Below are 23,107 nucleotides of genomic sequence, written 5' to 3'. Positions count from 1 at the left end.
GCCTTTGAGAGCGAGGCTACATGGTACCACGGAGGCCAAAAAATGTTATGCCAGGAAGGTACTCAGACTTGCTTTCAAGGGTTTTTGCAGCCTTGGTTCCAAAGTAATTACGGTATAATATTATAATATATATGAAGAAATTCGTGCGACGGAAATATGTGTGCTTATAGGTAGATAATGACAGATTATCTATGGAGGCGCATAGAGTGAAAAGCGAGAAACTTTTTTTGAGGAAGAGAGCTCGTGTGTGAAGCCTTGGTTTGAAAATCTACAATTGATTAAGTTATTTAGTGTGACAAAAATGAGCACGTCTTCAAATCTGCCTCCGAAAAAAAATCTCCTTCAAAGATCAACGCCCACCCCTTCTGACCACTTAGCAGGCTCTGGAAACTCAGGATCTACCAATACTTCAAACAATGTAGATCCCTCTGCTGAGGCAAACTCAAACGACAGCAAAAGTGATTCAAATGATGTAGCAGATAGCACTAATATTTTCAAGACCTTTGAGGATTCACTGACAGAAAAAAGTGATTTAGCTCTAGAAGAGAGTTCTACTGCTGAAATCGGAAACTTTGTGATACCTCAGACAGATGATATCAATGAAAGGGAAAGTCCAAATGAAGCTTCTGATGATACGGTTCCAAGACATACTCCCGGAGACTTGGTTTGGGCCAGGGTTAGCGGATACCCTTGGTGGCCTTCGATGGTCACTAATGACCCCATTCAAAGCATGTTCTTCAAAGTAGCACAAGCTGGTGGAAAGAAAGTGCTCTACCATGTCCAGTTTTTTGGATCCGTTCCAGAACGTGCCTGGATTAACTGGAAGAATTTAGTGAAATATGAAAATGCAGAGCAGTTTGACAAACTTCCGAGTGCGGTGAATCCAAAGTCAAAGGGTAAAAAGGGCTCGAAGAAGGACGGACGAAGCGAGAAAAATGAAGTTCCTCCGAGTAAGAAACTGTGGTGGGAGGACTCTGTGAAAGAGGCAAATGAGGCAAAATCAACTGACAAGTATGTACGACTAGACAGATATCTCAAGTTCAAACAGACTGACCAAATTCCAGAAGCACTTTTCAGCCCGACAATTCCGCTTGAGCGAATCACTAAAAAGGAAACAGCAAGAAAACGTGAAAGCTCAACTGCTGTAGCTGTGGAACAAAAAGAGTCTACGAAGATTGCAACTCCTTCAAAGAAAATAAAAAATGACCCGGATTTTGTGCAAGAAATTTTCGATCTGTACAAAACGAAGCATTTAAATAGAGCCAAAGAAAGATTTCCAGATTACGATGATGATGATCTGGATTCTTTTTTGCTTTTGCAGTGGAAAAATTTAGATCAGAAGATCAAAGATAAATACAAGAAACGGTACGAAAATCCGGATCAAAAGTTTGACTCTGGAGACGAAACAGATCCAGGTGACGAGGAGTCCTTGATAAACCGCGCGCGACCTCTGAGGAAATGTGTGTTGACTCTTGGAACTAATGCATACAAGGGAGTCAATATTGAGAATGAAACCAAGCCTGAAGAGTCTCCGGCAAAAGAAGTTGAAGAACCAAGTCCTCCGAAGCCTTCGCCTGGTCGTAATCGGAAAAATGAAGTACCAAACGCCAGCAGCGCTAAGACTCAAACGAGTGTAAACTCTGCCTCTGCGTCAACAAAAAAGCCAGTGAAATCAGCGGCGATTTCAATTCCGCCTGCTAGTACGACAGTTTCAGATAGCAACTCTTTAATAGTGATTCCTGATCTCAACTGCAGATCGCCTATTCCGATGTTGACCGAAGCGGAAGCTTTAGAGCAAGCGAATGCGGAAGGACATATGGACGAAGAAGACGAGGAGATCACAGGGTGTCGAGCAGCAAAGAAGGAGTTCGTATGCAAATCGTGTGAAACTTCGGGAGAATTACTACTTTGCGAAGGCCGGTGCTCTGGCGCATTTCACTTAAGTTGCCTCGGAATCGAAGAGGTGCCTGAAGGCGAATTTTTGTGTGAGGAGTGCAAAATTGGCAAGCACACATGTTACATTTGTAGAATTAACACGGGAGAAGTAAGACCATGTTCTGTTTTGTACTGCGGGAAATTTTACCATGATGACTGCTTAAAAGCGTACCCTCTTGCTAGAATGTCTTACGAACGTGAACTTATTTGCCCTCTACACGCCTGTGCAAGCTGTGGTTTCCACAAGAAAAACTCACCCGATGTGTTTCGAGGGAAGATGTACCGATGTGTGAGATGTCCGGTTGCGTACCATTGCGGTGATGCAGATGCATGTCTTGCGGCTGGATGTGCCATAATAGCACCCAACTCCATCATATGTTGCAAACATTTTATGCCGGTGAAAAACAACAAAAATCACGCACATATTAACGTCAGTTGGTGTTTTGTGTGCTCCAAAGGCGGCAGTTTACTCTGCTGCGAAAGATGTCCTGCTTCTTTTCATCTAAAATGCATAGGGATGCACAAGCTTCCAAAAGAGTCTTGGTTTTGCAATAGCTGCACATTGGGGTTGAGGCCACGATATGGGGACATACTATGGGCCAAAGTGCAGAACTATAGATGGTGGCCCGCTGAGGTTATTTTCCCCCGACTCATTCCTCAGAAATCTTTGGAGGAACCGCACCAGGTGGGAGAGTTCATAGTGCAACTCTTCGCGACCAAGGAGTACCACTGGGTCCATATTGGACTTACATTTTTATTTCACGAAAATGACAAAAATTTTCACGAGCCAGGAGAGAAGCACTATCCGAAGAATTTTCAACTTGCCTTAGACAAAGCAAGCGAGGTGCTAGTTAAACGCAAATCATTCACCCGAAAATCAGCCTTGCCGTCACTTAGCAACCAGCCATCACCAAAGGCATCAGACCTGCTTAAGCCAGCTGTTATGACAGAATCTACCAAGAAAAAAGAAGCTCCTCCCAAAGTCGAGCCTGAACCTGAAACCTCCTTTTTGCCGCTACTAAATCAACCAAACTTATCACCACCAGGCGCGTCTGAGGCGGGTTCTCCGCTACTTTCTGTACTTCAAAACGAAGAAGCGAAGCCAAAAGGCAGAATGGCAAGTCCTGCTAAACGCGAAGCAACTACAGCAAAACAAAAGCCTCAGAGAAACTCCGTTTCGTCCGCGAATGCAGCAAGTCCAGCTAAAAAACCAAGAGGTCGTGTCTCCGGAACTGCCAAAAAACAACAGGAATTAGTGGCTGCCGCTGCGGCCCTCATGGCACAAGTATCATCGGCTTCGATAAATGCAAATGCATCAAAAGCGACAGCAGAAAAAACAAGCGAAGACGCGTTCAATGTAAATGGCGCCAGCAAGCTTAAATTGGCCCAACAAGCAGATGTGAAAGTTCTACCGAGGAAAGAAAAAGCGTTGCCATCTAATTCTTTGGTGAATAGTAACCCCAAAATAACCAATATCACACCCCCTGTTTCGCCATGCATGAAGCCAGTTCATGCTGGTGTTTTAGTTACCAGTTCAAAAATGGAACCGCTAACGGTTCAAACTGAATCCAGTTCTAGTTTCAACATGCCACATGTTCCGGAGAACTATAAATTAGTTTATCAAAATGTGCCATGCAACAACGTGCAAGTGTACAGTGCTGATATTACTGAAATCACGCCGTGTGAATGCAAAGTGACCGATCCTGACCCCTGTGGTCCAACTAGCGACTGTTGGAACCGGTTGCTTTGTGTTGAGTGTCATCCAAAAGTGTGCAGGTCTGGAGATCGGTGCAGCAACCAGAGGTTCCAGAAAGCACAGTATCCCAGGTTTGAGATATCTTATACCAAAAACAGAGGCTGGGGTCTGAAAACGAAAGTCTGGATCAAGAAAGGAGATTTTGTAAACGAATATTGTGGGGATCTTATCGATATCGATGAGTGTCAAAGACGTCTTACACATCAGAACACAATCGGTGACTTCAATTTCTACTTCTGTGTGTTGGATAAAGAGCGAATCATTGACGCAGGTCCGAGAGGAAACTTTTCGCGATTTATGAATCATTCGTGCGACCCGAACTGCGAAACACAAAAATGGACAGTCAATGGAGACATCAGAGTCGGACTGTTCGCTTTAACAGATATCTGTCCGGGAACTGAACTAACTTTCAACTACAACATGGATTGTTTGGGGAATTCTAAACTGAAATGTAAATGCAATTCGCCGTCTTGCAGTGGCTATATTGGTATGAAGCCTCTAAAAGGCGGATCGAACCTTGAAAAAGATCGAAAACGGAAGAAGCGAGATCGCAGGGAGCGACCATTGGACCATTGCTACCGTTGTGGAAACCAAGGATCCGGTCCCGATATGATATCATGCGGACGTCAATTTTGTGGAAAAATTTACCACAAAAGCTGTCTGAAAGCACCTGAACTAGGAACGTCTATGTCCAATTTTGAATGCCCTTTACACGCCTGTGATATCTGTGGAAAAGTAGCAGTTTATATTTGTTCACAGTGCGATCACTCAACTTGCCAGGAACACGAGAAGGGGATCATGTACGAATTAGATGATCACACTTTCCGATGTAAGTTCCACTATCAACTTCTGATCGAGAAGTCAAGACCCCCACCACCCCCTCAAGCTATAGAGGGATCGACTACGTCTAGTTTTGATGCAATACGTCATTCTGACACCACCAGCAGGAGTGGACGAATAACGGAGCAAACTGGAGGGCAGAAAACCCTGCTTGAGATCATGGCATCAAGTGCCCATTTGACTTCTAATTATCCATTCAAAGCACCGCAGCAAATGTCGGAAGCAAATGCAACCACCGCTGCTTCGCTTCATTCACAGATCCAGAACATCTATGCACAATTAAGTTCAACTACTACAGGAAATGAATTAAGTTCACGAAGTACTAATGGCAGCAATCAAATTGATAATTTACGGCAGCACAATCAATCGACAGGTGTAGGTGAAAAAGAGCAGCAGTTTAGGTTCCTTGCCGACCATTCGAAACTCCATCACGACAATTTGCAATCACTCACAGCAACAAATCTTCAAAACAGCAGGTCCAAACATCAACCATACGACGCGAGAGATGCTTTCAATAAATCTCCGCGCGGTTCAAGTTCACATAACAGTGCGGCTGTGTTTAATATTTCACCAACCCAATTGCAGCAAAGCTTCCAAACATCACCTGAAAATATCAACCTGGCTCGAGCTTCTGAAACTTCCGCACATAGAACTAACGATCACAATAGTGTATTGTACAATAGAGGCTTGGTATCAAACGGCTCATCGAATATTTATCAACAGGAATTGTATCGACACGTGAATGAAAACTTTGTTCACAGCTCATCGCAGTTAAACCCGAAGTCCGATAGATAATGCAATCAAATGATATCCGACTGACGAGAATCCAAACTCTTTGTGATATTTTTTCGACTGCCAGGCCAGGGTTCGTTTCTTCCCAATTTTTGAACACATTTTAGATCGAACCTATTCAACTCTTCCCGTAATATTCAAAGATCGATAAGGTTTTTGTGTGATATTTGAAGATAATTCAATAATGTAAATAGTAGTGATTTACTTTAACACGCTTACTAATTTCGAGTTGGCGTTTTGAGCTGACATCTAATGCGTTGTTCCTAATTAGTTAGCCTTTCTCGTCTTTATCTGGAGTTCAATTATAACTGTACGTAGTCAGCAGTTTAACAGTCCAATGATAGTGATAGAAATCCTATTTCGTAGTTCATTTGATCCTGTAAATCTAATTTAATCAATATTTGACGTTTCTAGATTATCGGAGAAGTTGTTTTTATATTTTCTAGATAAGCTTCAAAATAGTTCCTGTTTAAGTATTTGTTTAACCAAATTATCACAAATATCAATTGCCTTTTAGCGTGATTTGTTTTTAATTGTAAACTATGCTATTTTCTTCCTAAGAAGGTGATACTCTTTACGCTTTGAGTCAGTGTATTTTTTCATAAACGTGATGTTGCTTTTATTCAGATTCAAATTGGAGACATTTTTATTCTTTAATAATAATAGTAATCATTATAAAGTTTGTCCAAATTGATCCAATTGAACTTTCTATACTCAAAAATTTTAGCATTGGGAAGCAGATTAAGATTAGGACCCTATTCACGTGATGAGGAATGCGCAGGATGTAGAAATGATACTGCAAAACCGGTATGAAAGATTTAAAAAAGGTTGTTCTGTTGAAACTTCTCGTTGACGGGCTGGGCTGCCCACTAAGCTGAGTATGAAAAAAATCATGTTTAAATCATTTGCTGGCAGTGATAGATCGTTCTGGGTATTTTTGTGGCGATTTGACCGTTGATGCAAGACGTTGCTAAAGAAACTATCTATATGAGTACTACGTGGACAAAACTCCATTGCCAATTCAATTATTACATAAGCAAGCTTGTGAGCATAGTGTTATAAGATCGGTCCTTTTTTTCTGAGGTAAGTCTCACATAGTGCGAAGCTAATGCGGTAATGAAATCGGAAATCTTGCTTGACCCGTTTTATTTGCAACTTACCAGCCGGATGTTTAAGATTACAGTATGTGTTGTATTATAGTGAGCAAAAACAGCGTGGCTTATTTTGTGACTTTTGTTCGGGAGGTCAGATTTTGACACCCACGGGTTCTTGAAAGTTCGGATTATTTCAAGGCTTACCTTTGTCTTTGTTTCGGCCGGCATTTTTCCTTAGCTGTTTTGAGAGCTCATTTTTTTGACTGCGATTAGTAAGCGTTATCAAATTGGAATATAGACTTTTTTCGGGTTAACAACTTAATTAACAGATTCACTTCAATCAATTGGTATCTTGGTTTATAATGAATTCAAATTTCTAAGCTTCTCCGTTACACCTAGTCTGGAATACGTCTGGGACGACAAAAATCCTGGGTTCGAATCTGACGGCCTTTTTTGTTTTCAAACGGGAAATAGTCCGTTTCAAAAAAATGATCGGATTATTATTGTCTGCTTATGTTTTGTCGGCTGAGTTGCCATGTTGTAGAATTTTTTTAGTTTTTTTTCATTATAGTTGCTTTTACCGTTCTGGTTTACCTCTGCTGCTTGTCATTTTACTAAAATGACTTTGTATATATTTTTTTCGCTTTTTTTCGTTTGGAAACTTTTTTCCTGCCAAAATGATTTCGGCCAATTTTTTTATCGACTTAGTGACTTATTTTCGAGCCATAAACATGTTTTTATGCTCACCACTGGATCGCGCAAAATGCTAAAAATTATTGTTCAAGTTTTTAATGACAACAATTTTTTTACGGCTTCTGTTTTGTTCCTTTTGTTTAGGCTTGATAGGTTTCGGCCTATATGATATCGGTTTATTGGCCTCAAATTGCGTCTTTCGACGAGCAAAGAAGTTTTCTGTGTGGGTATCTGTGTTTTGAGGCTGAGGGGGACTTAATAACTTCTTTTTAGTCTGAAATTTTTTGAATTTTTTTCGGCTTTTTTATTTTCCTCTTTTTGGGCTAAATAGGTTTCGGTCATAAAGTTTTTTGAGTGTTTCTTTGTGTGTTTTGAGGGCGAGGTGGACTTATTAACTTTTCAAGAAATCTGAAGTCTTGTTTATTTTTTTTCGGCTTAAAGGGTTTCTGACAAGGTATTTTCAGCTTTGTTACCCCTTAGTATCTTAATTTTCTATTTATGGTAAAGCGGGTATATTAATTCAATAGTTCCTAAATGTTTGTTTTTTAATATAAAATTCCACTGGGTTTTTTTATTAGCCCCATATTTGCGGCGCGTTCCGCATGCTCTCTCCAAGTCCCAAGAAAATTGCGACATGAATCAGCCGAAGTTACAGGTTTATTGTGTCAGTTAAAAATATGCAGTGCTTTTTGGGTTGCCGGGCAAAGGGGACAGTTAAGATGACGTTTGGGTCTATCCTATTACTGGTTTTACTATAAGAATCAAGTTCTTGTCTTATCTAGATTTTTGTGGTCAAGCGTGCCTCTAGTCGAGCAGGGCAATTCTGTTCGGTTTTCAACGGGTTTTAAACTTCCGGAGTTCTTAAGGGGAGAACTTTGAGCCGGTAAGCTTCTATGAATTGAAGCTCTCTTGTGTAAATATACTTGAAAGTGTTACAAATTTGTGATTTTTTACAAGTTTTTTTAAAGTCGATAATGCTTGTGCACAGTTTATATTGAAGTTCAAGGTGGTTAAAGTTAAATTTAAGCGGTGTAGTGGCACGTAAGTTGTTAGGACGAATTTGAGATGCAAGTAGTTTGTGGTGTATTTCGCACTGATTGCAGGTGGTTAATGGGAATCATTTTTGTATAACCGGTTGCTATCCGACAGGCTGCGTAATGCACGTTTTGCTGTTTTTTGAAATAGGTATCAATTCCGCGTTGGACCAAGCTGGACCAATTTGTCAGATTGACATGTAACTGATAAGATGACTTTGACTGATTCCATTTTGTATCCGACAGAGCCTTCAAGACCGATATCTTGCGCCTAGTGTTGCTTGTACGATTATAGTGTCCACTGAGATGGGTCAAAAATATGACAAGAGTTTTGCTATGGCGTGGTTTTCAAGCGTTCAAGGTGACGCTCGGCGAGATTGAATGCAAATGACACCTTCACACCCTAAAAAAGTGATTGGTCGACAATTTTGTTAAGTAAAGTGGTTCTTTTTCAATTTGTATAATTTTGTTCTGTTTATTTTATGTTCGCAATGCGTACAATCTTGGGTCCTGTTTTTTAAAATCTAATTCTATTTGATGACAAATTTAATCTGATAAAAAGGAAACTAACGTTCCATTTTGTATGTAACGAAATGATTGAGTATCGTTATCTTTGCATGGATCGATTTGGTCAAGTGAGCTTTCATAGATCACGTAGCGAATTTGCCAAACATTAGTCATTGTAAAAAAAAACGAAAAAAAAAAAACTCGATCTGTTTTTATTTTTCGTATGGCAAGTGTCGAATTTTTTTTTTCATGGTGTTTGCAGTTCATATCAGTCTAAATAAACCAAATTATTGATAAGTGAATCTTTCTCGTTCCCAAATTTAATTTTAACGGTAAATTAGTCTGAATCGTAAAAATATTCAGCCCAGCTCTCTCCATACAGATAATTATTTGAAATATTTTTTGGAATGCAAGTACCGACCAAAGGACATGGCTTGAATATGATACCTTTTCTGAGTGACTATCCGTAAAATTTCAGAAGTGGAGAGGAAAAAACCCATCCAGTGAGGCTTGGTGATCTATTGAGGAGCATCTGTTTTCCGGTATCTGAAAGCATCAACTTTGCAGCTCGATCTGATTTATTCTCCTTCATTCTATTCTACTCGATCTAATTTATTCTCATTTATTGCCTGAAGTTGCGTGTTTTTTCGCGCATAATTAGAAACATTGCACCTGGGCTTCGACTTTAATTGAAGTCAGTGTTTCGTTCAAGGTACCATGAATCATTCGCAGTAGCGGTTTTATACGGAGGGCGGACTCCCCGCCTCCCAGGAATTCGAAGGGTTCTCTTGAACTATTTTTTTCCTAATCGACCCTAAAATTTTTCTAAATGATTATCTACCCTAAATTTTACTAAAGGCGACCCCAAGATGTTTTTCAAAATCTGGCCAAAAAAGGGGTCTTTATCGTAATTTGGGAGAGCTCGGAAAATCAATTTGAAGGACCGAAATAAAAATCTCGACAAATTTCAACAAATCGTTTTCAACATCCGCTCACTCGTAAAAATCCTAGATCCGTCCCGTGCTCATTGGGCAAAACAATATAGATTAAAACTAGAGGTGTGGTGTGATTTTCGGCGTGCATTAAACTTTTTAAAAGCAGTTAACTTTGTTTTTCCGAACATTTTTATCTTTTCTGTTTTCCGCGCAAAATTAGGTACCGTGTGTTTAGAACAATAACAAATAACTGCTTTGAAAAAAATCGGATGCTCCCCGGGAATCACACAAGTCCTATAGTTTTCAGTCTCGATTTGATCGTCATTAAAAGTTATCAAAAAGTTGTCCAAGTGTCGAGAAAACCCAGTTTCAAAATTTTAGTTTCAAAAAACGTAAAGAGCGATCAAGTAACATTCTTTAGATGAAATTAAGGCTGAAAAAAAGTAGATTTTACTGAAATTAAAGCTGGTTCTGGAAGCTTCATTAAGCGCTTCCGTGGCAATAACAGTTCTCTATAAAAAAGACTTGTCCAAAAAATAGAAATTATGATTCGTTTTATGAAATAAATGTTGTCATTGGGCCTAATTCAGTAATTTTCTCCGCGTTTGCATAGTTCTCTCGTCACATCACGTTCTAAAAATGACACTTAGTTCAAAAAAAAAGAAGAAAAATTTGTTGTAGTTTTTATGAATGTGATCGGAACATTTTGTGCTACTTGCACAGCAACCGACTGTTTCTTTTTTTTATTAGCCCCCGGCCTGCTTAGTGCAGGACCAATCTCCCCCACCGACTATTTCTAGTCGTACTTGCTGTCTTTCAGAGAGTTAGTAAAATCGTATCAAGTTTCCCGCAACTTAGGCATAGGAGATTTTTAAAAATCGTATCATTTTCTTTACAATACCATGAAAGTTCCGAATAAACTTAATCATGCTACCTTAAAGTCTACAAAAAGCACTTTGTACTGAATATTTAAAAGTTCAAAAAATTATGCTTTATGCTTCGATCACTGAATGTGGAGAGTATATTTGTCTTGGCTGGTTTACTTTTTTGATTTTATTTTTCACGCGAAATCAGGTACCTCAAATAATCATTAGAATGGGTCGGTTGATATATATGTCATTGAAGGCTGTTAGGTCGTTATGTGATCAAAAATTTAAAAATCCGAAAGTTTTTCTCAGTCGAGAAAAACCGATTTCTCATTGATGTGGTCAGAATTTCTGTGCTACTTGAGCAGCAACCGCTTTTTAATATTATGTATTTTTTTTAGATAAAGTTGTCGCTGTTGAGTTGAATTTTTCCGCACAAAATCAGTAAACACAAATATTTTTTAGAATGAGTCGAGTAATGTATTGTTCTAAAGCCCTTTCAGTCGTGAATCCATAGTTTTTTTTACATCAACAAAAACAGGTTGCAAATTTTTGCTGAAGGGTAATTTAGAGCAAGTTAAGCGAGAAAAAAATTGTTTTCGAAACTTCATTTAGCGCTTCTTTTGCAAAAAAAAAACATAAACAAACATTCAAAATAATCTGCAGCAATTTTTTTAATTTTTTTTGTTTTTCTCTTCTCAAAGACAACTGTTGCCGATTATATTCAATTTACTAGCCTTTCGTCTAGTTCCGCTCATCACATCACGCATAAAAACGACACAATTTTTTTTTAAATATGGTTCTTTGAAGTTCTTTTTTAATGTGGTCGGAACTTTCTGTGCTACTTGCACAGCAACCGGCTACTCGCGTTTCATTTTTTGTTGTCCTTTTTTTGCTGTTTTCACATCTTTTTTTTTCAGAGTTTAGTTTAGTTGTGTGCGAAGATATGAATGACGTGAATAGCGGAGGTGGTGACACAGGTTTAGAAAGCAACAACACGGGTACAACCACAACGATTACCGGAAGACAGCTGATTCATGAAGATGTAGATGACGATTACTATGTTCCCTACTCCCTCAGAACTGACCCTCTCTGGGCAGATGTCACTCCACTGCCACAGGACGATGGGGAATTCACTATCGCGAGGATAAGTTATGCTCGTGAGTCATGATAATACTTATGGAGGATTTATGGAGGTTATTAGAAGCCTTAAGAAGTCTTGCAGAGGCCTTGTTTTATAAGAGTGCAAAATTTGAAGTTATGAAGTGCTTTTGATCTCACCAGCTCAGAAAACCTCGTTCTGGTTTGTTTTTGAGTGTTTAATACTTCTGTTTTTTGTTTATCGTGAGGAAGCAAATTTTGATTGAGTGCTTTTTTACTGAGCTCACCATCCTTTTTCCATCTATTTGTTATGTTGTCCTTTGACTTGTTCTTATTTTGCCAGATTGCTGAGCAATCTCCAACTGTTTTCGCCTTGCTTTAGCTGAGTTCGTAGAAGTGTATGACTACATGCGTGCAGTGCTTAAGAGCGAAGAGGTATCTGAGCGCGCCCTGGATCTGACGGAGAAGGCGGCCAGACTGAATCCGGCCAATTACACTGTGTGGTTCTACCGACGTAAACTAATCAGAGAACTTCAGGCTGACCTGAAGAAAGAACTGCTACTGCTGGATGATTTGATTGAGATGCACCCTAAGAATTATCAAGTGTGGTTCCACAGACAAAAGGTTAGTTATCATGACTTCGGGGATATCGGCGGACTCTTTTTCAAGAAGTTGACACCATCAACGAGCAAACTCTTGATGTTCGTTGCTGTTTTGCGCCCTCTTTTCTTGAAATTTTGACCATTTTCGTTGGTTGAAAAATATTTCTAAATGTGCCTTTGGTGTCTGTAGGTTATGACTTTATAGCGGAAAGCTACGCGTCAAAATAGAAATTTATTGGTCAGAACATGTCCAAAAGTGCCAAAAGACGCTGATTTGATAATCTAGTTCTCGTCATTCTACCAAATGTTCATTTTGATCAATAACCAACTATTAAGTACAGCCAATGCTAAGGATATAACACAGACTATTATATTACAAATAGTGTTGAAGCCTAAAAAAGACATTTCAGCTTTCTACTTGAACTAAATCTACGATTGAACTGATTTACTTATTTAAAACCGCATTTTTACAAAAATCAATTGACTTCTATCTATAACTCGTGAAATAATTTACACTCTTTGCAAATCACTAGTTTTATTCAGTCGGATTGGTGATTTTTCATTTCCCAACTTTTGCTGCACAACATTTTTGGTGCAACGCGACTCACGAACGAACCAAAGATTAGAAACAAAGAGGAAAGTTAAAAATGTCATCACCTGCTAGTGACATGAGCAACGTGACGCTCACTCTTCCTGCTTTGAAGCGATCAAGAAGTGCTAACATCGGTGTCATTACCCGATCGGAAAATGCCGTCTCAGCAATCTTCGACAAAGAGGCATCTGCTCTAACTTACAAGGAAATTGGAACTCTCAAGGCCAATCTCACGATGTGCGAACGAAAGAAAAAGGAACTGGAAGAGCTTAATCAGCGAATTTCAAGTTTTCTAAACGATGATGAAGATGCACTTGAAGTTGAGTTGGAGGAAGCTGAGAAAATCTACCTTCAAGTAGATTGTTTGATGGAAATGATCACAACTATGTTAGATGACCGAGGAAAATGTTCAACTGAATCGGTCAAAGATGACGACAGCGCAAGCGGAACCGGATCCTACAAATCCACTTCCCAACGTGGTGCTGGTCGAAAACAAGATACTTGCCTGAAGTTGCCGAAACTGAATTCGCCAACATTTAGCGGAAGGTATGATCAATGGCTACCTTTCTTAGATTCCTTTGATGGAGCAGTTCACTCAAATGCATCGCTGTCTGATGTTCAGAAACTGCAATACCTAAAGGGTGCCCTCAAGGATGAACCGTTTCGTTTGCTATCCCACTTGCCTACTACAAACGCGAACTACTCAGTCGCAAGGGAACTTCTAAAGGATCGATATGCTGATGTCAAGATGATCTCACACGCTCACTTGGAAGCAATTTTTGAATTCACCCCAATGAAGCATGAGTCATCCGCTGCAATACGTCGCTTGATTAACACCTACACGGAAAACACGATGGCACTGACAGGACTTGGACTAAAAATTGATCAATGTGATTTGATCTGGGTTCACGTTTTGGCCAAGAAATTAGATTCTGAAACTAGAAGACAATGGGAACTTTCCTGCGCGGGAAGTGACATGCCAAAAATCAAGCAGATGAAGAAGTTCTTGGAGGAACGATCTCGCGCCCTAGAAGCTACGAAGGACCTCCAGTTACCTTCAATTCATAGAAAAAATCATCAAGGAAGTTCAGACCAATCTGGAAATTCTAAGAAAGATGACAAGGTACAGACATACCACACGAACTCTGCTAAGACGATCAGCTGCCCATGCTGCAGTGGTGATCACCGCGTGTATCAATGCACAAAATTTCAGGAAATGTCAATTTCCAATAGAAGACAAGAAGCCAAATCAAAGCGATTATGCTTCAATTGCCTGTCCCTTGGACACCAAAATCATGAGTGCAAGTCGAAGTCAACGTGCCAAACCTGTCGAAAGGGTCATCACACGTTACTTCACATCCATACAGACCCAAACAAGCAACCCGGACCTGAAAATAAGTTTACGGGTCATGGGGGTACTAGTACATGTGCCACTACCATACTGGGAACTGTACTAATTGAGGTGAAAACTGCAAATGGCGGTTATCACAATTGTCGAGCCTTACTGGACAGCGGATCTGAATGCAGTTTCGTTACAACCAGCTGTGCTAACCGACTCAAGCTACCAATCAAGAAATTGACTCTTCAACTAACTCGAGTTGGCGGAGGAGCAAAAACTGTGAAATCTGGTTCTGTCAATCTGGAAGCAAAGGATTCTCAGAATCAATCTCTACATATTGAAGCCTTCACTCTTCAAAAACTTTCTGGCTACCTGCCCAGAGAACGGTTGAATATACCGAACAGTTTGGATATCACACGTCTTAAGCTCTCGGACCCAGACTTTGACAAACCAAAGGAAATCGATATAATCCTAGGCTGTGATGTCTACAACGACATTGTTGGCTGCGAAAAGATTAAGCTTACAGACAAGCTTTATGCACGTGACACTCTATTTGGTTGGATGATTAGCGGCAGAACACCCGGTCCTCCAACAACCTTCTTCAAGTCATTTCATGTGTCTATTGACGATAGTCTAAGGAAATTTTGGGAATTAGAAGAAATTCCTGATTTCAAAAAGACAACAACAGAAGAAGATCGATGTGAATCTCACTTTAAGGAAACAACCATACTACAAAATGGACGATTCACCGTGCAGCTGCCTTTCAAGCCCAATAGTCAACTTGGCGACAGTTTAGCACAAGCAAAACGCAGATTCAATTATCTCGAGCGACGACTGGAACAGAATCCAGAACTTAAAGATCGCTATACCGCATTCATAGACGAATTTCTCGATATGGGGCATATGGAGTACATACCGCCTGGAGAAATCGAAAAGCCAGTTGATAGCGTATATTATCTGCCACATCACTGCGTTTTCAAGGAAGATTCTACTACCACAAAGCTACGTGTAGTTTTCGACGGATCTGCAACAACATCAACCGGACAATCACTCAACGACACTTTGATGGTTGGTCCCACAGTACAAGACGACCTCTACTCGATAATCATGCGCTTCAGGTTCTACCCAATTGCTTTGTCAGCAGATATCGCAAAAATGTACCGACAAGTTGCTCTAGAGGACAAATCGAAGGATTTCCATCGCATACTTTGGAGATCAAATAAATCGGATGAAATCAAGCATCTCAGGATGACACGTGTTACATATGGAATAGCTTCGTCAGCGTTTCACTCAACAAGATGCCTCAATGAAGTAGCAAATCAATCTAAGAACCCAATGATCAAAGAAAGTCTCAAAAATTGTTTCTATGTAGACGACTTTCTTGGTGGCGCTAATGATAAGCATGAAGCAGAAAGACTCATCTCTGATTTGTGCGAAGAGCTGAACTCTTATGAATTCCCTCTACGAAAATGGACTTCAAGCAATGCTAAAATAATTGAAGGATTGCCAGAACATCTCCGCGAAAAATCGGATGTGCTGGAACTTTTCTCTGACGAATACAAAATCAAGGCGCTAGGAGTCAGTTGGAAGCCCAATAAGGACATTTTTTGTTTTTCAACTGCCTTACCAGAGCTGAAACTGCTTACAAAGAGGACTATTCTGTCCACAATCTCAAAATTGTTTGATCCGATGGGATGGCTAGCTCCATTCATCATCAATTTCAAATGTCTCATGCAACAACTATGGGTCCAAGGTTTTGATTGGGATTCTGAAGTCGATCAGAAAACCAAGGAAAAATGGTATGAGCTCACCGGAACATTGCCTCAACTACTGAAACTACGAATACCAAGATCTATGAGCTCACATCCAATAAAGGAGGTTCAACTTCGCGTATTCTGTGATGCTTCCGAAAAAGCATATGCAGCCGCAATCTATGCAAGAATTACCAATGATGATGGCAAAACTTTTGCATATCTACTAACCTCCAAAACAAAGGTTGCTCCGGTCAAAGCAATCTCTGTTCCCAAATTAGAGCTCTGCGGTGCAAGTTTAGCTACCAAACTTCTTAAATCAGTTCATTCAATTTTGAGGAAAACAAATCTCAAGATAACTTCACACGCCTGGACTGATTCAACAATTGTCTTGCAATGGCTTGCTCAACTTCCAAGAACGTGGAACACTTTTGTTGCAAACAGAGTTTCACAAATACAAGAGACCCTACCCAGAAGTGATTGGAAACACGTGCCAACAGCAGTAAATCCAGCTGATTTAGCCTCTCGTGGTGTATTAGCTGACACATTAATATGTTCCTCACTCTGGTGGAATGGACCAGATTGGCTGACCAAAGGTTAAAGGCACTGGCCCAACCTAAAACCATCTCTAGTTGAAGCACCTGAAAAACGAACCGTCAAAGCCAAGACTAATGCAGAAAGTGAACAAATTCGAACTGTTCTCGCAAATCATGCTCAAAACGAAGAAATGACGGATGGAATTTTTCGTTTAAAAAACTACAGCACTTGGAACAAGACAGTACTCATCGCATGCTATGTACTATCATTTGTTCAACATCTTAAGCATAGAGTATCGACAAACTATCGGAAGCGGCTCAGATCTAAGCGGACATCTGATGTACAACTTGAAGAAGATTGTCTTAGTCCTAAAAATAGAATTATGGCAAAAATGCTAATTCTTCGTTTAGACCAAGAAATACACTTCAAATCAGAGCTAAATTGTCTAAAGGTGAAAGGGGAGCTGAGTAAAACATCGAAACTACTCAATCTTAGTCCGTTTTTCGACAAGGATTACGATCTACTAAGAGTTGGAGGCAGACTTTCACAATCGAACTACCCAACAGACAAGAAGTTTCCAATACTCGTTTCAAAAAAATCTGATTTAGTATCCCTACTTATACGCAAATATCATGAAGATACTCTTCATGGCGGGGGGCAATTAGTACTGAACACAATGAGAGAGGAAATTTGGATAATCGGAGGCCGTGATCTAGTTCGACAGTTCATTAGAAGATGCATGAGATGTGTCCGATTTAGTCAGCAACCTACTTCTCAATTCATGGCTGATCTTCCTACAGAAAAAATAACACCCGCAAAACCATTTGCTCAATGTGGAATAGACTTTGCTGGTCCCTTTGAAATTAAGGAAGCAGAGGTCTCAAAAATTTATGTTGCCGTCTTTGTTTGTCTCGCGACAAAAGCTATTCATTTGGAAATGGTTACTCGTCTAACCAAAGAAGCATGCATCCTTTCATTGAAACGATTTACTGCACGCCGTGGCAAACCTGAGAAGATCTTAAGTGACAATGGAAGCTATTTTATCGGGGCTCGAAATGATCTGATCAAAATCAAGGAACTGCTCGACAAAAATGGAACGGACAAATCAGGTGTTAGTTTCGTCAATAGCCAAGGAACTGAATGGGTCACCATCCCTCCTCGTGCTCCTCACTTCGGAGGACTCTGGGAAGCAGCTGTAAAAAGTATGAAGAGACATCTGCGAAAAGTTATAGGACTGCAACGTCTCAGTTTTGAAGAATTTCTTACAATTCTCAATCAAATTGAAGCTGTCTTAAATTCACGACCATTGTATCCAATGTCAAGTGATCCTAACGACCCAACTCCGCTGACACCCGCTCATTTTCTGATAGGGGAATCATTGCTAACTCTTCCGTCTGCGGACATCCAAGTTTCAACCAATGTACGATATCGACTATTACAGAATATGATCAAGGATTTCTGGAAAGTTTGGAAAAGGGATTATCTCATAACGCTACAAATACGGAAAAAATGGTTCACGGATGGCCCAGAATTTAAAGTTGGCAACCTAGTCCTACTTGCCGAAGACAATGAACGACCGCTAAAATGGAAAACTGGACGAATCATAGAAGTTTATCCTGGAAATGACTCAATTGTTCGAGTGGTAAAAGTGAAGACCACAACTGGTGAATACGTACGCCCAGTCGCGAAGCTTCGGAAGCTACCAGTATAGCAACCAAGTCATATCCAATGTGCAGTTCATTTAAAACAAGAACTTTATAGTGCTAAAAAAAAAAATCGAAAAATATCAAAAATGTGCAGTTTTCAAATTTTAAGAAGTAGTACCCCCATGACCCTTTTGAGAGTAGGAACCTAAATTACCCCCTATGCAATGCATTATGGTATGAATCGTTCATATTGACCACTTTCATGTAAATTCCCAATGTTGTATGTTCATAAAAGTCGAAAATGATGTAAATTTTCATCAATTTTTGTGCTAAATCGTGCATTAAAATTCGTATGAGGTTGTACCCTCATGACCCAAAATGTAATTATTGTCTGAAAACAGCTAGGATACGCCTACGCTACTGTCTTGAATTTAACAATAGGCTCTCTGATCACGTCAAACTGTTAGAATGTTATATTTGCCTTTAAATTATATTCAAAGATGTCGTATTGTAATGATTTACAACCATTAATTCGCATAAAATGTTTTTCTAAGTATACAAACTTTCGCTCATGACTCATACCGTTAATACTTCACTTGTATACGCCTTACTTATGGTGCATTCACATTTAGTTCATTTATTGAATAACAGTTAACATATTTACCGTTGAACAGTCATTTGCTGTTATGTGGTCCTCTTCGCTTGTTGACCCTGCAGTGTTGCTGGCAGCGCTTCCACGCAGATGCTACCAAGGAAAGTCTAGTTTGCATCTCCGCATAGTACATACAGCAGACCCTCTCTTCGTCGCAGAGAGTCAGAACTGCATGGCACCACGCATATGGAAGATACAAACTTTTCCCCTCCTCAAGAACACCATAGTGGACTAGTTTCTTCTGCCGAGGACCAAGGTTCCTCAGATACTTAGCAGCATCAGTGAGCCCCATCTCCGAATCATTGCTACCGGCCAGGCGCTCAAGTTCACCAGAGAGATTAACTTCAGATGTCATCAGCCACAACTTTCGGCCCCCCAGAAGACACAAAACAGCATCATCTTCCTCATCCAAGTCTTGATGGAAAGTCCGGAAGGACGAGGACTCTACAAAAATACCTTGGAGAAGAGAAGAAAAGACCTGCTTTGGCCATCTGGTCTGACCTCCAGACATGACGCCAATAACACCCTTAGCTGTCACACTAGGAGTCTCTCGACAGTTAACTCCAACCTCCCAGCCAGTGAACAATGACCCTTCTACGTTCAAGTCACTGATACGTTTAAGACCTCTAAGTTGCTTCTAAAACAAAACAAACAATTGATGCACACCCGCTATACTCTACTACTATGATACAATGGAATAAATGCTACTCACAGTCTCAGCTTTCGGAAACCGCAGAACTGCCCTATCCACGATTGCAGCTTCCTTCCTTGAAGACTGGATCTCATCCAACGACTTTACAGGAATCGGAGTGAAACCCAGATCTCCTCTGGTCACTGCATCGAAGAAACCCTGCAGGTCCTCCCTGTCGACAGCGCCCCGCCTACTGGACCTTCGCACCTCGCCATGTGGAGGCAGACGTGGTGCTCTGCCCGACTCCGCCCTGTTCTTTCTCTCCTTTGTCTCGTGCACTGTGAATGGATAGTCGTACCCAGACATAACAACGATCTGAAAATTGAAGATACTTCAAGGGAGGCGGAATGTTGAAGCCTAAAAAAGACATTTCAGCTTTCTACTTGAACTAAATCTACGATTGAACTGATTTACTTATTTAAAACCGCATTTTTACAAAAATCAATTGACTTCTATCTATAACTCGTGAAATAATTTACACTCTTTGCAAATCACTAGTTTTATTCTGTCGGATTGGTGATTTTTCATTTCCCAACTTTTGCTGCACAACAAATAGCACTTTAGCTTCAAGTTATTGTGGGTCTGCAGCGTAGAGGTAGGGAAGGAGACCCGCAACAAAATAAGTGGGTTCGAACGCGGGTCAGGACAAATATTTAGAATTGAACGATTTATTTATATATATATATGGTGATTGAGGTTTTTTTAAAGTTTCAATGATGAAGATTTTTTAAACCTAAAATAAGTTGTTCTAAGAGTTTCCGATAAATTGAAGCGGTAAATTGAACTAGTTTTTGTTCTCGTACATCTCCGATATGTTTAGATAATAGACATGAGACAGAATGCGAAGGGGGAGCTGAAATTTGTGCAGTCGATGTTGGACGAAGATCCGAAGAACTACCACGCCTGGCAGTACAGACAGTGGCTCATCAAGACATTCTCCCTGTGGGAGGGGGAGTTGCACTATGTCCAGAAACTACTCGAAGGTATTCCAAGCTGATAATATTTTTGATCGATTCATTGATGATGTCACATGCTTTTGCACGAGGGTTAAAACTAATTGCAAAACTTTGGCGTAGTACTTATTACGAGTGATATATTTTAGAAGACGTGAGGAACAACTCGGCCTGGAACCAGAGATACTTTGTCATCACTCACACTACAGATTACACTGAAGGGGTAAGAGCCAAAGAGGTCATGTACACTCTGGCAAGCATAGACATGGATATCTACAACGAGAGTGCCTGGAACTATCTCCGAGGCATCACACAGACCCTGGATAATGTGTACAGTTACAAGCTAGGTGAACCATATAATAGTGCGATGCTAGAAAGGATGAGAGCTTTGCTGCAACATGAAGGAGCGCCTGATAAACAGTTGTCGCCATATTTATGCATGTATGCTTTCACATGTTTCGAAGATTATCTCAGAAACAAGGACGAAAATCTCAGCTCAGATGAAAAAGAAGCAATCATTAAGAAAGAACTAGAGCCGATTTTAATCAAACTAGAAACAAAAGATGATATTGTCCGCAAAAACTATTGGAAGTTCATTAGACTGAAATTGAATAAGGAGTTTGTTTTGGCCTAACTTGGTACACTTTTTATGATCTGATTTGATGTACATTATGCAGTTAATAGTAGTGAAATTAGCAACCGTTGCTTTCAATTCCAGTCGAAATAACAATTCATCGGCTTGTAGCTGTTTCATTCATATTAATAATTTAGTATTGAATTAATTTGTCCCAAGGTGTTTTTTGCGAGCAGATTTTTTCAATTCAAAACGAAACTTGACACGTTGATTTTAACATATATTTAGGTGGCCATCGGTCTTGATTGTTGCTCCATAAGTTAGCGATCTTTACTAACGTTTAAAAGTATCAAGCAGTTTAAGTTTCAAGGTCCAAAAGTATGGCTTGACACTTCATAGTTAAGCATTTTGTGCCCTTCCCTCTCGTTGAAAACTGGAACGCAATAAAAGTGATCATTTGGTGGCCTTTTTGGTGCATAGCATTGGCAGGTTGATAAAATCTATCCTATCAGCTTTATTTTTGGCTATTGTTTGAGTGACCATGTCTAAAATGCGAGTAGGTGAGACTCATAATCGCCAGGTCCGAGATTCGTCATAGCAAAAGTTGGGGCTTAGATTTTGGGTTCACGCGCTATCGCAGTTTCTTCGTTGTCACCATGAAACAAAGTTCAAAGCTTCGTTTCTTTTCATTAAAACTCTATCCTACAAATCGAATTGAAAACATATTGAGCTGGCTACCGGTCTTGATGGTTGCTCACAAAGTTGGTGACCTTAAACAACTATTACCAATAACAAGGAGCTTAATTACCAAGATAAGTGGGTTTGGGTCGACAGTTTATACTTCAACATTGGAATGCCACAAATAGTACATTTGAAGTTCTTGCACAGAAAAGCGTAGTCTGTGCTATGAAACCGGTCTTTGTCCTAGGCAATTTTTTTAGGACAAAAGAAGTAAACAGAATATCGAGCTATAGACGTTTTCTACAAGTGCATTAATTGCTGCCTGGTATTTCAGAAAGGAGCATACGTGAAAGTAGAATCCAAGTGCTCAGGCTAAGTGGTTGAGGCTATATTGATTCTTGGTCAATGTGTCCGATTCAAATCGCGTAGTTTTGGTGCTTTCTCACTTGGGACAGCAAGTTACCTGTAATCGGGTACTAGATTTTTGTCCCGTAAACCACTTGTTTCAAATTGAACTTGCTGTATTATTGAACCCAAACAATTTCCAGGATCGATTTCAATTGGTGTAGAGTTAATGCGGGCGCCTTTGAACCCTGTCATCTTCCGACTGAAAGAACTGTTCAAAACTTCATCAGATTGAGAATCCTCATGTTTAGCAGGTTTTCAGATGAATCATTTCTTAGAAAAAGTTAATCGTCAACCTATTCGATCATAGTCTCAACTTCTACTAAAAAATAGGTAGTTTCACTTTAGTTTCACTGTTTGTTAGCTTTTTTGAGTATAGCATATGTGATGTTTGTGATACAGGGAGGCCGGATAGAGCAGTGGTTGAGGCAAGTGCTTCTTAAAAGGCATCTGGAACTTGAGCGTTTTAAAGGACCGAATGTTCCGCGTCTTTTTTTCGTTCGAGGTTCATTTTGATATTTTCTTGCATTTTAAATAGCTTTTTCTCCCGTGTTTCAAATTGTGTTTGCGATATGAAGCTTTGCCGTTGTTTGGTTGTCGTGTTTTCTGAACTTACACACACTTGTCTGACCATTTCCAAAAATTTATCGGAGAACAAAGTTACTATAATAGGCTATTGCCAGCGGGTACTAGACTTTCTCCCCGTAAGTAACTTTGTTCACAGAATTGTCACAATTAGGAATGTTAGATTTAGGTTCAATTCACAATGAATTCAAATGTCTGTGTCTCCAGAACTTTTGGTCTGGAGGTAACGAACTCGCCTGGAACGGCAAAAGACCTGGCTTCGAATTTGACCGGGATCTGTTTTTTTTTTTCAAACTGGAAGTTTTCCGTTTCAAAAAAGTTGTCGGCTTATTATTTGTCTGCATATGTTTTGCCGGCTTAGTTGCAAAGTCGTAGAATTGTTTTTTTTGCTGTGCGCAAAATACATTTGTTGCTTTTAGCGTTTTGATTTAGTTTCGCTGTCTGTAATTATTACCCTCGTCTTCGAATATTATCTTTTTTCTTCGCCCAAAAACTTCATTCTGCCCTGAATATTTCGGCTTATATTTTTCCGGCTTAGAGACTTTA

General features: G+C 39.9%; 3 protein-coding genes across 3 annotated transcripts in view; 2 read left to right on the top strand and 1 right to left on the bottom strand.

Annotated features, from left to right (window-relative positions):
• LOC134842330 (uncharacterized) overlaps positions 1–23,107 on the bottom strand; it is a 405,874-nt gene that overhangs the window by 107,906 nt on the left and 274,861 nt on the right. The window lies entirely within an intron of this gene.
• LOC134841341 (histone-lysine N-methyltransferase NSD2-like) lies at positions 173–6,044 on the top strand. Its single transcript, XM_063857263.1, has one exon. It carries the CDS (start codon positions 302–304, stop codon positions 5,324–5,326), a length of 5,025 nt encoding a protein of 1,674 aa, XP_063713333.1. The 5' UTR covers positions 173–301; the 3' UTR covers positions 5,327–6,044.
• LOC134842266 (protein farnesyltransferase/geranylgeranyltransferase type-1 subunit alpha-like) lies at positions 11,370–21,116 on the top strand. Its single transcript, XM_063858532.1, has 4 exons — positions 11,370–11,612; positions 11,936–12,177; positions 20,184–20,346; positions 20,466–21,116. The coding sequence occupies exons 1-4, from the start codon at positions 11,399–11,401 to the stop codon at positions 20,948–20,950; spliced, it is 1,104 nt and encodes a 367-aa protein (XP_063714602.1). The 5' UTR covers positions 11,370–11,398; the 3' UTR covers positions 20,951–21,116.

The sequence above is a fragment of the Symsagittifera roscoffensis genome, chromosome 3, assembly GCF_963678635.1.
Source record: "Symsagittifera roscoffensis chromosome 3, txSymRosc1.1, whole genome shotgun sequence".
NCBI classification, from domain to species: domain Eukaryota; kingdom Metazoa; phylum Xenacoelomorpha; order Acoela; family Convolutidae; genus Symsagittifera; species Symsagittifera roscoffensis.
Note: the sequence above shows the minus strand (reverse complement) of the source record. Positions and strands in the feature narration are given on the sequence as shown.

Coding starts and splice junctions, on each gene's coding strand:
- LOC134841341 (XM_063857263.1), top strand. CDS start 302: ATGAGCACGTCTTCAAATCTGCCTCCGAAAAAAAATCTCCTTCAAAGA.
- LOC134842266 (XM_063858532.1), top strand. CDS start 11,399: ATGAATGACGTGAATAGCGGAGGTGGTGACACAGGTTTAGAAAGCAAC. Junction 11,613..11,935: donor CGCGAGGATAAGTTATGCTC/GTGAGTCATGAT, acceptor GCCTTGCTTTAG/CTGAGTTCGTAGAAGTGTAT. Junction 12,178..20,183: donor TGTGGTTCCACAGACAAAAG/GTTAGTTATCAT, acceptor CGATATGTTTAG/ATAATAGACATGAGACAGAA.